At 44.5% G+C, this 15,194-nt stretch overlaps 1 protein-coding gene across 3 annotated transcripts in view; it reads right to left on the bottom strand.

The window, feature by feature from the left end:
• The window catches only part of ptprr (protein tyrosine phosphatase receptor type R), a 263,856-nt gene extending 249,627 nt beyond the window's left edge, over positions 1 to 14,229 (bottom strand). For 2 of the 3 annotated variants that reach the window (XM_086009336.1, XM_086009337.1), the window contains exon 1: positions 13,872 to 14,214. In XM_086009336.1, the coding sequence (XP_085865462.1) occupies positions 13,872 to 13,920 (49 nt within the window). In that variant the 5' untranslated portion in view covers positions 13,921 to 14,214. Of the gene's footprint in view, positions 1 to 13,871 lie in introns of all 3 variants that reach the window. The other variant, XM_086009339.1, reaches the window with a different exon arrangement.
• Between the last annotated feature and the right edge of the window lie 965 nt (positions 14,230 to 15,194).

The following is a 15,194-nucleotide window of genomic DNA, read 5'->3' as shown; positions in this document are numbered from 1 at the left end:
ACTCTAAGGTGAACTTTGAAGTGGCTACAGGGTGCGGCGTGACCATAATGAACAAGGCAGAGTACTCAAAATTGTGGAACCGTGCAAAAGTTCCAGAGTTAAAGCCTTGCTCCCTGCATCTTAAAACATATACAGGTGAATGAGTGGCGACATTAGGTACAGCTAAGGTAACTGTGCAACACAGGGACACAGTGGAACAGCTACCTGTAGTTATAGTATCGGGTACCGGACCAAACCTGTTAGGTCGGGGCTGGATAAAAGAACTTAAATTAGACTGGGGAGCAGTACATCAAATAGATGCGGGCAAACAGTTGACTTTGCAAGAAGTGTTGAGTGAACATGAGAGTGTGTTCAAGGAGGAACTTGGCACATTTAATGGCCCCCCAGCTAAGATTTATGTAGACAAGGAGGCACTGCCAAGGTTTTTTAAACAACGACCTGTGCCTTATGCCATGAAGCCAAAGGTAGAGGCTGAGCTTGACCGTCTATTGAGAGAGAACATACTGGAGCCGGTGAAATGTTCAGAATGGGCAGCCCCCATAGTACCTGTGTTAAAACCGGACAATTCGGTAAGACTCTGTGGAGACTATAAATTGACTGTCAATCGGGTGTCCAAACTAGAGCAGTATCCTATTCCCAAAACAGAGGACCTCTTTGCAAACCTGGCTGGAGGAAAGAAATTCACAAAGTTGGATATGAGTCATGCCTACTTGCAGATTACACTGGATGACGAGTCAAAGAAGTATGTCACCATAAATACACATAAGGGCTTGTTTACATATAACCGCTTACTGTTTGGTGTCTCATCTAGTCCAGATATCTTCCAGAGGACAATTGAAGGTGTACTGCAAGGGATTCCACATGTTTCCATCTATCTGGATGACATTCTGGTGACAGGAAGAACCGACCAGGAGCATCTGAGCACTCAGAGAGGTACTACAGAGATTGGAGAGGGCAGGGTTCCGGCTCAAGAGGAGTAAGTGCACTTTCCTGGGGAATGAGGCAGTGTTCCTGGGACACAGAGTGGACGCCACCGGGCTCCATCCACTCAAGGAGAAGGTACAAGCACTGCAGGACGCCCCTGCTCCTACAAATGTGGCTGAGTTAAAAGCTTACCTGGGACTGCTGAACTATTATAACAGGTTTTTACCAAACTTGTTGTGATGAAATATTCCATTCATCACTGCCTGTGACTGTGGTTGGTTTCAGGTTTCCCCTCACCATTGTATTGCCTGTGACTGTGGTTGGTTTCAGGTTTCTCCTCACCATTGTATTGTATATTGGAATGTATGGAATGTGTTGTGTGTAGGGCTCTGCCCATACCTGGCCTCTATGTAAGCCAGCTCAGTCTGGCCTCATATCCAGTACTGCAGAGCTCCAGATGGAAGATACCTCTCTCCACTGCGTGTTATCTTCTAAGTTAATAAAAGCCTTGTTTTGTTCCGCTGACATCGAGTCTCGGGATTATTGAGGCACATCACTTGTCAACTGTGTTAGCACCTCTTCACAAACTACTGCGCAAGGAGACACAGTGGCAGTGGGGAGAGGAGCGGGGGGTTTCATTTGAACAGTCCAAGAAACTGATGCTGTTGTCGGATGTGCTGGTTCACTACAATGCAGAGAAAGACATCATTCTCTCTTGTGATGCTTCACCTTACGGGGTGGGGGCAGTTCTTTCACACTGCATGGAAGATGGAACTGAAAGACCAATAGGGTTTATGTCCCGAACTCTAACACCAGCGGAAAAAAACTATTCCCAGTTAGACAAAGAGGGGTTAGCAGTAATGTTTGGGTTACAGAGGTTCCACAAGTACATATATGGCAGGAAGTTCACCATATGCACCGATCATAAACCATGGGAATGCAGATACCTTGAGCCGTCTTCCACTGCCAGGCACACCTATCCGTGCAGCTCCAGAGGACAGAGTTTTGATGTTGGAGAACACTGGCACGGCACTTGTGACTGCAGAGCAAGTAAGAACATGGACAGGTAAAGATCCAGTACTGTCTAGAGTTCGAGAATATGTGGTGAGGGGATGGCCACAGCATCCGGAAGGGGCTGACTTCACACCCTACAGTGTCAGGAAAACAGAGCTGAGTGTGCAGGATGGTTGCGTGTTGTGGGGAGCACGAGTGATTATTCCACAGCCAGCACGACAGTCTATCCTAGAGCAACTACATCAGTGTCATCCTGGGGTCTCGCGTATGAAAGCCTTGGCTAGGAGTTACTTGTGGTGGCCATAGCTAGATGAGGAGATAGAAAATCTAGTCAAGACATGCAGCACTTGTCAGGAACACCGGAAGGCACCAGCAGCGGCTCCCCTGGGAGTGGCCGGATAAACCATGGAGAAGATTGCACTTAGATTATGCGGGTCCATTCATGGGGAAGATGTTCCTCATAATCATTGATGCACATTCCAAATGGATGGATGTTTATCCTGTAAATTCTGCTTCCGCCACTACTACTATAGACTGCCTGCGTCGGAGCTTCAGTAATCAAGGGCTACCGGAGATCGTGGTGAGTGACAATGCCACTTGTTTTGTGAGTACAGAGACAAAAGAGTTCTTGAGAAAAAATGGCATAGTGCAGGTGACCTCGGCTCCATATCATCCGTCCTTGAATGGACTTGCGGAGAGAGCCGTACAAACATTTAAGGAGATGATGAAAAAAATTGCAGAAGGGAGTTTAGCAGCCGAAGTATCACGGGTTCTGTTCAGCTACAGAATAACACCTCAATCCACCACAGGACTCTCTCCTGCTGAGATGTTATTAGGTTGGAGACTACGCTCCACTCTTGACCTTGTCCACCCAGACCTAAAAAGGAAAATGGAAAACAGACAAAACAAACAAAAAGAGAACCATGACAAAAGAACAACGAGCTGAAGTTTTGGAGAAGGAGATGCGATCCTTACCAGGAATTTCAGTTATGGACCAAAGTGGATTCCTGGCTTCATAGACTCAATGACAGGTCCAGTATCATACAAGGTCATGTTGGGAGATGGTAGGGTAGTACGCAGACATGTAGATCAGATACTTCCCAGACAAGGGGAAATTGAAATGAAGGTTCCAGATGCAATGACTGAAGACAGGGTTGCCCCCAGTTATCCAAGTGCATCTGTGGTGCCACCACTAGGGACAGAGATAATTCCACAGGAACCTATCCGTCAAGAGGAAACCATCGTTGCAGAGTCACATACTCTGAGCACTGCTCAGGAGCAGCTGGTGGCTTCACCACAAACAAGCAGGGACTTTACTGTTAGACGTTCACAAAGGGCTCGCAAGCCACCAGAGAGATTGATACTGAACTGTTAGATTCATCAAGTATGGAATATGATGAACGGAGACTCCTTATGTGACCCTCAGGAATGGTTGTTTGTTAAGAAATTCATACTGAAATCTTAAGGGAGGAGGGATATAGTAATCTGGGATGTTATGATTAAGGTTATCCACCAGGTGGTGCTTTAGCCAATGCTGCTACTAAGGTCAGAGGTTTGCTTCCTGTTAAGGTCAGAGGTTTGCTTCCTGTATAGGTCAGCACAAGGTGGAATGCCAGGATGCTGATGCAGGCTGTCTGTAAACGTGTTTCCCAGTTGTTAATAAAGTACTCGTGTTAATTCTACGATATCGCCTCTTTAAGTCCTTGTTCCACTTAATGGATTTATCACAGTTAATAAAGTGGAAGATTCTGAAATACTCTCCAGAAAGACGGCACCTCTGACAGTGCAGCACTCCCTCAGCACTGCACTGGAGTGTCAGCCTAGATTTTTGTGCTCAGGTCCCTGGAGTGGGACTTGAACCCACGACCTGACTCAGAGGCGAGGGTGCAACTCACTGAGCCACAGCTGACACTGTAAATATAATATTCAAACTATAATATTCAAATGAGGCAGTAAGAGTTAACAGATACCATAATAGATTATTTTTCCTGCCTTTACATTGCTGCTTCCAAGTCACACCCATATAATGGCCATCGAAGGTTGCTGGCACTAAGCTGTTACAGAAGTATGTTTAAAGAACAAGTAAGAAGATTCATTCAACAGTTTTGAGGTCACATCTAGGCCATTTTTTCTTAACTTTTTTGGTTGCTTTTCTTTCTATTGGCACTGAAGTTCTCATAAGCCTTACATGGTTTTGGATAAAAGAAGGCATGCCAGGGTGATTATCATCCAGGAAAAGTGATTGAGCTCACCAGTCATGATGCCAACAGCCATATTTGCAAGCTTGGCCATACCTACCTGCCAATGATTGAGAGGAAGTGAATTCACAAGGTCCAGGAAAGCAGGCAGCCAGATGCAGAGCCGTACCATCTGCAACAAGGATACCTGTTGCTAACATACACCGTAGGGCGGGCAGAACCAGTAAGTGTACCATTCAACTACAGCATCAAGCCTGCCTCTACTCCCTTCCAGGAATGCTGCAATACGGACTTATGGGGAATGGTGCCATACAATGGCACAGAACGCCTCAAGCAGACTGATGTCCACATTGGCAGCCATCAAACACAGGGTTCATGCTGAGCCGCTCCATCATTTGCCTGCGCCTTGAGTTTCCTTTCCCTTAATTATTGCCCACCATTTCTTCACCCCCGGCTCCTTCAATCGTGGCAAAGACCGCTACTGGGTTGAGATGTCTTTTATGTCTTTCTAAAGACTGTCAGAATTTCTGTCAGCCTATTGTAACATTTCCCTTTAATTGTCCCCATCCTTTAAATTTCACTTATACACAACTTTCCACACCCATCGTCAGTCATTTTTTATTTGGCCATCTTCCTTGAATAGATTTTGGAATTTAAAAGGTAAATACAACTTATATACAAAATTAACACACTTAGAAAAGTAAAAGGTTATTGAGCTAACACCAATTAACTATCTCCATAGCAACTACTGAAAATTAACTGCCGTTTCTGCTATGTAGCATTGCCTAGGTATTATTTGAAAAAGTCACGTTTGGAAGGATAATTCATCCGAATCTAGTCCTTACATCCACCCAAATCTGCAACTGGATCTGTGAATAATTACACAGGTGGGCTGACTCATGAAATATGAGTGCTACCAACACATTACCATTCTGGTGAGATTAGCACCAGTTCTTAACTATTTTAGGATTGACTTACACCAATAGATGAAAATCCATCCCAATATGTTGGCTGAAAACAAGGCCAGTTTATAGGAACATAGGACCAGGAGTAGGCCATAAGCACATAAGAACATAAGACGTAGGAGCAGGAGTAAGTCATTTGGCCCCTCGAGCCTGCTCCGCCATTCAATAAGATCATGGCTGATCTGATCTTGGCCTCAACTCCACTTCCCTGCCATAACCCTCGACTCCCTTACAATTCAAAAATCTATCTATCTTCACCTTAAATATATTCAATGACCCAGCCTCCACAGCTCTCTGGGGAAGAGAATTCCAAAGATTCATGACCCTCTGAGAGAAGAAATTCCTCCTCATTTCCATTTTAAATGGGTGCCCCCTTATTCTGAAATTATGCCCCCTAGTTCTAGATTCCCCCATGAGGGGAAACATCCTCTCTTCATCTACCCTGTCAAGCCCCTTCAGAATCTTATATGTTTCAATAAGGTCCCCTCTCATTCTTCTAAACTCCAATGAGTATAGGCCCAACCTGCTCAACCGTTCTTCATAAGACAACCCCTTCATCTCCGGAATCAACCTCCTGAACCTTCTCTGAACTGCCTCCAATGCAAGTATATCCTTCCTTAAATAAGGAGACCATTCAGCCCCTCGAGACTGTTCCACAATTCAATGAGATCATGGCTGCTCTGTATCTTAACTCCATCCACCTGCCTTGGCTCCATATCCTTTTATGATCTCAGATTTAAAGTTATCAATTGAGCTGGCATCTACTGCTCTTTGTGGGAGAGAGTTCCACACTTCTACCACCCTTTGCGTGAAGAAGTGATTCCTAACTTCTCTCCTGAATGGCCTGGCTCTGATTTTAAGGTTCTTTATTTTGGCTTCTTTAAAGGATTCAATCCTAGGATCAAACCATAGACAAATCAGATGTGCTTAAAGCGTGTGTTGACTACACATGGTAACAATTTCACAAAAAAAATGATTTAGTTGCCAGGTACAACCCCATGTCCCCATTGGAAGAGATAAGCAAGAGCATTTCACTCTCCAAAAATATCAAATATTAACAAAAACAAAGTACAGTTGGAGGAATGCCAGCCTCACATACTGCTATTCTTTCCATGCAGCAGTTAAGAGGCCCATTATGAGCACACATATCCTGATTAATGTGCAGTGAATCTCACTACTTTGCTATCCTGGCACAGTCCATGGTTCTGCTGCTCTCAGTTCTAAACCCAAAAGGCCAGAAAATTGGTCTTGTGCCAAAAACCAGCACAAAATGGGTTGCGCCCCCATGACACACGCCCAAAGGTGAAGGCCTGAAGCTTGCTGGAAATTGAGCCTAGGGCCTTATCTACATATTATTGGCAAGCTGCGGATGCCAATTGGGCACAGGGGGATCACGCACGGAATTGGTCTCTTAAATTCCTATTTGTCGCTCAGAAATCAAGCGCAACAGGGACAGGGACCAATTTCTCCCCCAAAACTCTTTGATATTTTACCAAGAAGCCATTAGTCGAGCATCCAAGAGTTTGATACAGAACAAAACAAATTTCCTCCATATGTTTGTTAACACTGTAGGCTGCTGACCGATTGCAACTAACCAAGGAAAATTTCAGGAACTTCGGTGAACCAATTCAAACACTTCTGGCTATCACACCGTCTGAATTTCTTGTCCTCTAATGCTCAATAATAAAACCAACCATTTTGTTTTGATCACAGGTCTTTGGTACAGGGGAGGGGCGAGGGGGGTGAAGATTGTTCTTTAATCTTTGTCTCTTTCCTATTATACGGTGTCTTGCTTTTTGTTTTTGTATTTTTTTTTTAATTTAACCATCTTTCCTGAATAGATTTCAGAATTTAAAGGTAAATGCAAATGATATGTGCTTTATATGAACATACTTGAAAAAAATCAAAAGTTATTGACATAGCAGTGAGGAACTATCTCTAAAGCAACTACAGAAGGTTAATGATCCTTTCTGCTATGTAAAATGATCCAGGTATTATTTGTTTTAAATGTGAAGCCATGTTCTCATGGATCTATTGCTGTGGAGACAGGCTCAGCCATTGATCTTTGAATCAGTGGCTGAGCAGTACTTAATATGCATAAGCACTGTAGTATCTGTAGAAACATGTTCTCAGGTTCATCTATTTTGTAAGTAACAACAATCCATCATGTCTTATGCTTCTGGTGGCTAATTTATAAGGCCCAAAATTTGTATAAGGCGAATTCTACAACACACAGAGATATTGTGAAGCCATCTTGTAATGACCAAGCTAATATGTCAAATAAATACTTGTTTTAAAAAAAATCATAAACATCCAAATTATTTTAATTTAACATGAGCCAGTCTCCCAAGGCACTGCTTATGCATATTTATTGCCATATTTATTCCAATGTTGGGAGGACTCGTAAAAATCAACATTTCATTGCACAGTACACACGTCTGCTGCATATATGACAAATAAAATTGAATTGAATTGAATTGAATTATGCTTAGTCAGAAGTTATGCCATGCAAGGGGGTTCAGGGGTATGGGAGGGTACACATTGCCATTGAAAAGATTTGCAAAGAAGTTTGAAAGAATTTTGCTCAGAAATGTTTTTGATTGGTTCCTGGAAAAAAAATAGGGGTCAATTTTAAACTTAGGTTGCCCGGCATAAATGGGGTGGTAGCATCCCATTTAATCCAGTGCTCCAGCTGTCACCATCTTCAAAGGGGCCTTCAGCTGGGTGGCCCCTTTGAGAATGAATGTTTCAGATAATAGCCCCTTTGATTATGCAGATCAGGGTCCTATGGTATACATAGGACCCCGATTGTAATTTTGACACACAACTGGGCAGTACAGCAGAGGTATCAAAAAGATAAAGAAATTTCTCCAAACCTCTCTTCTCACTCATTTATTGATCATTTTAAATTGATGGCACCCCTCATTATCGTCTCCCCAACCAGAGCAACAATCTTTACCTACTCACTCCATCAAAACGCTTCAGAATTTTAAAAACTTCTATTAAATCTCCTCTTAGTCTTTCCTGTTCCAGTGGAAATCATCCCCATAGGTCAAGTCTCTCCTGGTAACTACAGTTTCCCTGATATAATTCTTTGTGAATCTATGCTGTACTCTCTCTATATGGCTGTAACGTCCTTGCTATAATAGAGTGGGAATTATGTATTTCAGCCTCTAGGTCTCCCTGCTCATCCACACCCTTCAGTATCTTTCCATTAGGTGTAAATTCCATTCCATGTTTTTCTTTCTCCCAAATATATACATTAAATCACATCTGACAGCTGTCTGCCCATTCCACTACAATGGGGCATACCAAACTGCGCACAGTACTGTAAATGTTGGCTAACCGGCCTAATAGATGTTGAGAGGCTGTTTCCCCTGGCCGGAGAGTCTAGAACTAGGGGTCATAGTCTCAGGATAAGGGGTCGGCCATTTAGGACTGAAATGAGGAGAAATTTCCTCACTCAGAGGGTTGTGAATCTTTGGAATTCTCTACCCCAGAGGGCTGTGGATGCTCAGTCGTTGAGTATATTCAAGAGAGAGCTGGATAGATTTTTGGACACTAAGGGAATCAAGGGATATGGGGAATGAGCGGGAAAGTGGGGTTGAGGTAGAAGATCATCCATAATCTTATTGAATGGCGGAGCAGGCTCAAGGGGCTGTATGGCCGACTCCTGCTCCTATTTTTCATGTTCTTATATTCTTATGTTCTAAACAATATTTTGTGTAAATTCATCATTACTTCTTTACACTTGTACACTATACCCCTATTTATAAAATCCTAAATTATAGTCCTTTTTATATGGCTTTATGTACCTGTACTCAGTTTCAGGGAACTGTGTATTTCAGCCTCTAGGTCTTCCTGTTCAGCCACACCCTTTAGTATCTTTCCATTAGGTGTATACTCAATTCCATATTTTCTTTCTCCCAAATACATATTGCTACACACTTATCCACATTAAATCTCATCTGGCACCTGTCTGCCCATTCCACTAACCGTTCTATGTCTTCCTGAAGTCTTTTTCTGGCTTCAATGTTTGTCAAAACTTCTACTTTCGTGTCGTCAGAAAACATCAAGATTTTATTCTCTTTACCCAAGTCAAAAATATCTATAAATACCAAGAACAAAGTAGACCCAGCACAGCCACCTATATTGGCTCCATGGTCTACTACAATATTTCACAGAATGAGTTTTTTGCACTATCATCAAGGAAGATGGTTGTGGTGGTTGAAGGTCAATCATCACAGCCCCAGGACATCGCGGCAGGGGTCCCTCAGGGCAGTGTCTGAGGCCCAACCATCTTCAGCTGCTTCATCAATGACCTTCCCTCCAACATAATGTCAGAAATGGGAATGTTTGCTGATGACTGCACAGTGTTCAGCGCCATTCACAACTCCTCAGATAATGAAGCAGTCCATGCCCACATGCAACAAGACCTGGGCTGATAAGGCTTGGGCTGATAAGTGGCAGGTAACATTCGCGCCACAGAAGTGCCAGGCAATGATTATCTCCAACAAGCGAGAGTCTAACCACCTCCCCTTGACACTCAACGGCATTACCATCGCCGAATCCCCCACCATCAACATCCTGGGGGTCACCATTGACCAGAAACTTAACTGGACCAGCCACATAAATACTGTGGCAACAAGAGCAGGTCAGAGGCTAGGTATTCTGCAGTGAGTGTCTCACTGCCTGACTCCCCAAAGCTTTTCCACTATCTACAAAACACAAGTAAGGAGCGTGATGGAATACTCTCCACTTGCCTGGATGAGTGATGCTCCAACAACACTCAAGAAGCTCGACACCATCCAGGACAAAGCAGCCCACTTGATTGGCACCCCATCCACCACCTTAAACATTCACTCCCTCCACCACCGGCATACCATGGCTGCAGTGTGTACCATTTACAAGATGCACTGCAGCAACTTGCCAAGGCTTCTTCGGCAGTACCTCCCAAACCCGTGACCTCTTCCACCTAGAAGGACAAGGGCAGCAGGTGCATGAGAACACCACCACCTCCAGGTTCCCCTCCAAGTCACATGCCATCCTGACTTAGAAGTATATCGCTGATGCTTCATCGTCGCTGGATCAAAATCCTGGAACTCCCTCCCTAACAGCACTGTGGGAGTACCTTCACCACACGGACTGCAGCGGTTCAAGAAGGTGGCTCACCACCACCTTCTCGAGGGCAATTAGGGATGGGCAATAAATGCAGGCCTTGCCAGTGACACCCACATCCCATAAACAAATTTTTAAAAATTATAAAGTTTTGATAACAGCAAAATCCTACCTTTTGAGATTAAAATCAGTGGTTCCCAAAGTGTATAACCTTCTTAGCAGCTACACAGAAATGACAAAAGTGTATGCTTAACCAGGGCATGCTATCATATAGAGAATAGGAACTTCAGTGGGACTGGTAAACTAATATAATTTAAATATCCAATGTATAGGATCCTTGGAAGGAAGCAAAAGTTTTTATTAGAGGAATTGTGTTCTATGCCTATTGTCCTGCACTTAAATATTAAATATTTGTTTTTATATGAAAAAGACACATTTGCTTATGTGGTGAATACCTACCCAGGTGACTAACATGTAAAAGAAGAAATAAATTATTACTGCTGGAATTTAGACATGTAAGTCAATACGACATTGTTTATTGTATAACCATTTGGTTTAAGGTTTTAAATATGCACTTATGTGATACCATCTGGTTAAGACTGGGTTATGAGCAAATAAAATTCTGTGGCTTAGGGCAAATGCATGTCACACCAAATACAAACAAAAACATTTTTGCAGTTCAATCTCCAGGAAGAGCTTAGAGGCACTATTACCAGTTTAATTCACAAACTGTAACTTTACACTTTTAGTTCATACATTTCCAGGAACTGGGCACTAATTTTGAAGCATTTTACATTTGTTTGCCTTTAAATCCAGTCATGGGGCTAAAATAGCATCCTGATATCCTGAATAGATATTTCATTAAGCTCTAGTTTGGGCTGACATCTCTGAGTAAGTTTTCATGATGACAGATGTTCACAGTGGAAGAGCAGTGAGGGGCAGCTCACGTGACCTTGTGAAACGTATTAAAGCACCTTCTAAAATTTTTGAAGTATTTATTGTAAAAAAAAAATGTGCTTTAAATTATATTAGTTTCACTACACACAAGTGGTATAAACAAAATGCTCAATGGAGAAATGTGGACTGTATCATTTATTCTACTTCAATACTTTAGTAATCAACTCAGATATTGCTCCTAACCTATTAAGTGTTCCTCAGTCATAGAATGAATTTGATATTCCATTGTTCTCTATTGAGTATCTTTCATTTATCTCTGAATTTCTACAGGATACACGAGCTTAATGGGAAAAGCACCAATTTGGCTCGGTTGGGAGCCTCTGATTCAGAAGGTTGTGGGGTTAAGACTATCTCCACTACTGGCACACAATCTAGGCTCACACTCCTGAGAGAATTCTGCATTGTCAGAGGCAAGGGGGGAAAAATTCAGCATCGCCCCGTTTGGGGCGCCATTATCGGCCGTGCGCAAAGTTTAGCGCCTGGCGCTAATTATCGCCTCCAACAGCAAACTTGGCTTTTATCGCCCCTGGAGGTGACTGGAGCGCTAAATCAGGCGCTTCACACCTGCCTTAAGGCGCAAAGGCCGAGGAGCGAGGCGCTACCTCAGAGCGCTGGCGAAGCAAGGAAGGGCAAGTCAAAATGAACCTGCAAAGTGCTGCTCAGTACTCAAAACTCCTTCACACAGCGTTGAATCTCTCCAGAAGTCTCTCTCTCTCTCTCTCTCTCTCAGAATGCGTGGTGCAAAAATGTCACCGACAAAAAAAGGCAGGAAGGGGTCGCCTTTAAATAGCGCTCCCCCAGGCCCTTTCTGACAGCATAACGCTCCCCTCAACCTGTCGTTGCTAGTGGCAGGTGGTATGGCAGGGGGCGCCACTCAATATCCAGTCCGGGGCGCTACCGGGGCGTTGCGCACTCGACTGACGTCATGTTCTGCCGGCACAGGAGATCGTGGTGGTAGTGTTTAGCGCCGCCGCAAAATGTCGCCGCGCCCAGGCGCTAGTTGCTTTGCGCCCCAATTGGCGCCCTCTTAAGGTGTTAACGGGAGGCGCAAACAACTGAATTTTTCCCCCAATGTCATTCCAATGAGATGTTAAAATAAAGTTCTGTTTGCCTTATTCTTCTGGTTCAGGTGGATATTAAAGACCCAGTGGCATTATTTCAAGGAGAACGAGGAGTTTTCCTCGTGCCCTGGTCAAGATTACTGTCAACATTCCGCCTTCCCTCAACCAACACCATCAAAAATAAAACCAAATTAACAGTCATTCATCACATTGCAATTTGAAGAATCTTGCTGCGACATTTGACTCCATAACATCAGTGACCCCTTCAAAAGTAGTCAATTGTCTGAAGCCCTTTAAGATAGAAGATGCTATTTAAATGCAAAAAGGTTGAATAGCACCAAACTAATCTGCTATTTTTGTATTGTATCCCATAACAAAATAGTTTTTTTTAATACAAAATTCAGTCATCCTACCCCATTTTTTTATCCTACTAACTACCCCCAATTAACTACCCCCAATATGCATGCACTCCAGGATCTAAACCTGCAAGTCCCTCAATGTAGCCAGGACTCTTGATATTCCTGGACTCAACCCAACTCTAGATTCATTGAGTCATAACAGCACAGAAGGAGGCCATTCGGCCCATTGAGTCCACGTCAGCTCTCTGTAGAGAAATCCAGTCAGTCCCATTCCCCCGCTCTATCCCTGTAGCCCTGCAAGTTTATTTCCCTCAAGTGCCTATCCAGTCTCCCCTTGAAAACATTGAGTGTCTCCGCTTCCACCACTTCCGTCGGCAGCGAGTTCCAGGTCCTCACCACTCGCTGCGTAAAAAAGTTTTCCCTCACATTCCCCCCTGTATATCTTGCCCAAAACCTTAAATCTGTGTCCCCTAGTCCTTGTACCATCAACTAGTGGGAACAGCCATTCCCCGTCTAGCCTATCCTATCCAAACCTGTCATAATCTTGTACACCTCTATCAAATCACCCCTCAACCTCCTTTGCTCTAATGAAAACAAATCCAGCTTCTCCAACCTGTCCTTGTAGCTAAGATGCCCCATCCCCGGAACTATTCTGGTAGAGATCAGAGCCAAATTGTTTTGATCCCAAATAGTGCGTTGCTTCCAGTACGTGCAATGGGTGTTCAGAAAACAGCAGTGCCTTCACAAAGCGGATACTTCTTGCCGCACTCCCGTCCCGTCGCCTGGACGCGCTGACCCTGGTGCTGAAACGGGCCTGACAGCACCACTGCAATGAACCCCCTCCCGCCCCAGCACCACCGCTCAGGAGATCAGGATTGAGGTCCACATCCAGCACGGAGACAGCAGCAAGGTGCAGTCCAGGGCATAGTGCTCACCCGTCCTAAAGTGGGGGGGCTTCTCGCTATCATGTTAGTTCGCAGTCCCAGCAATCTGATGCTAGTGAGATAGCGTTTTGATCCTGGTCTGTCGCCTCACTTTGCAATCTCACAATTGTCACCCAGAAAGATGCAAGTGCATTTTAACAAGCTCCCAAGTGTTGACTCCATTTGATATATATGTGTGTAGATAGAAAATTCTCCCGCATCATTACCCCCTGTTCCTCGTCGTGGAAATGTAACTCTGCCCTGGGGAAGGAGCAGCTCTCGGTAGTAAACAGCTGCTTGAAACGCGCCTGTGACCAGAGCGGGGTGCAAAGCCAGGTGTAACGGGACCTACCTGCAGTCTGGAGCCGCAGCAACGCGCACACAACCAGGACACCCTGCATGGTGCCTGCGCGCTTTCACCGCTGGACGCCAGGCAGCACCGCGGCGGATCCCCGGGAGGGATTCAGCCCCAATCGGGGGGTGGGGAGGAGGCGCAGTCAGATGTGGCACCGCGATCCTCGCTGAGGCAGCAGCCGGCGGCGATTCTGCGCTTCCACCATCGCCGTTCGAGCCTGTGGCGCAGCGAGAACTCCAGATAAACACAGACAAAAGCTAATGCATAATTGATAAGGTGCACCGTCTTGCTCCTCCCGACAGGTCTGCGATTTCAGCCAGGAGGCGGACAACTGCATCACACAAGGAGCGGGAGGGAGGGAGGGGGGAAACTGAAGAGAGCAATCAGAGATCTTGGCGAATGGCAAGAGGTTTAAGGGGAGACGCTGACAGCTGTCGAGCACCTCCTAGCAACGAGGCATCGCGTGTGATTTAAGATTAAACTTTGGGTCTGGCAGACAACGTATAAATGAGATTAATATGCATTGATTTCTCAGAAGGTCAGCCAGCCAATGTTGACGCTGGAATTGCAAGACCACGTTTCAGAATAAGGCTGTTGTCAGTTTCATAAACGACACAAAACTAATCAGAGGGCTTTATGGAGCTGAAATAAACAGGTTTTTGTTGGGGGGGGGGTGACGTGTCGTGGTCACAAGAAATCTCTAAATGACATTTTTTTAATGAAATTGCTACATGCCATTCACATGTTTATAACAAGGCTTTTCAGACTGAATCATAGAATCAGGAATTTACAGCACAGAAGGAGGCCATTCGGCCCATCTCGTCCGTGCTGGCCCACAAAGAGCTATCCACACTAATCCCACTTTCCAGCACTTGGTCCGTAGCCTTGCGAATTATGGCACTTCAGGTGCATATCTGAGTACTTTTTAAATGTGATGAGGGTTTCTGCCTCTACCACCCTTTCAGGGAGTGAGTTCCAGACCCCCACCACCCTCTGGGTGAAAAAATTTCCCCTCAACTCCCCTCTAAACCTCTGACCACTTATTTTAAATCTATGCCCCCTGGTTATTGACCCTTCTGCTAAGGGAAATACAGGTAGTTCCTTCCTATCCACTCTATCTAGGCCCCTCATAATTTTATTGCAGACGCTGTGCCAAATATTCGGGTTAATCAGTGGGATGACATTAAGCCAAAGGAGGCTTCACTTCCAGAGATAAAATGGGAGATCGGAGCCTCTACCATAGAAAGAGTTAAAGGTACAATGCCCCATTGATTTTCTCTGTTGGTGATCTATGGTGCAGATTGATAGTATATAGGGGTA

This window comes from Somniosus microcephalus, chromosome 16 (genome assembly GCF_052327205.1).
Source record: "Somniosus microcephalus isolate GS21.2 chromosome 16, FLI_Smic_1.0, whole genome shotgun sequence".
Taxonomy (NCBI): Eukaryota; Metazoa; Chordata; class Chondrichthyes; order Squaliformes; family Somniosidae; genus Somniosus; species Somniosus microcephalus.
This window is presented reverse-complemented; position numbering and strand designations above follow the sequence as displayed.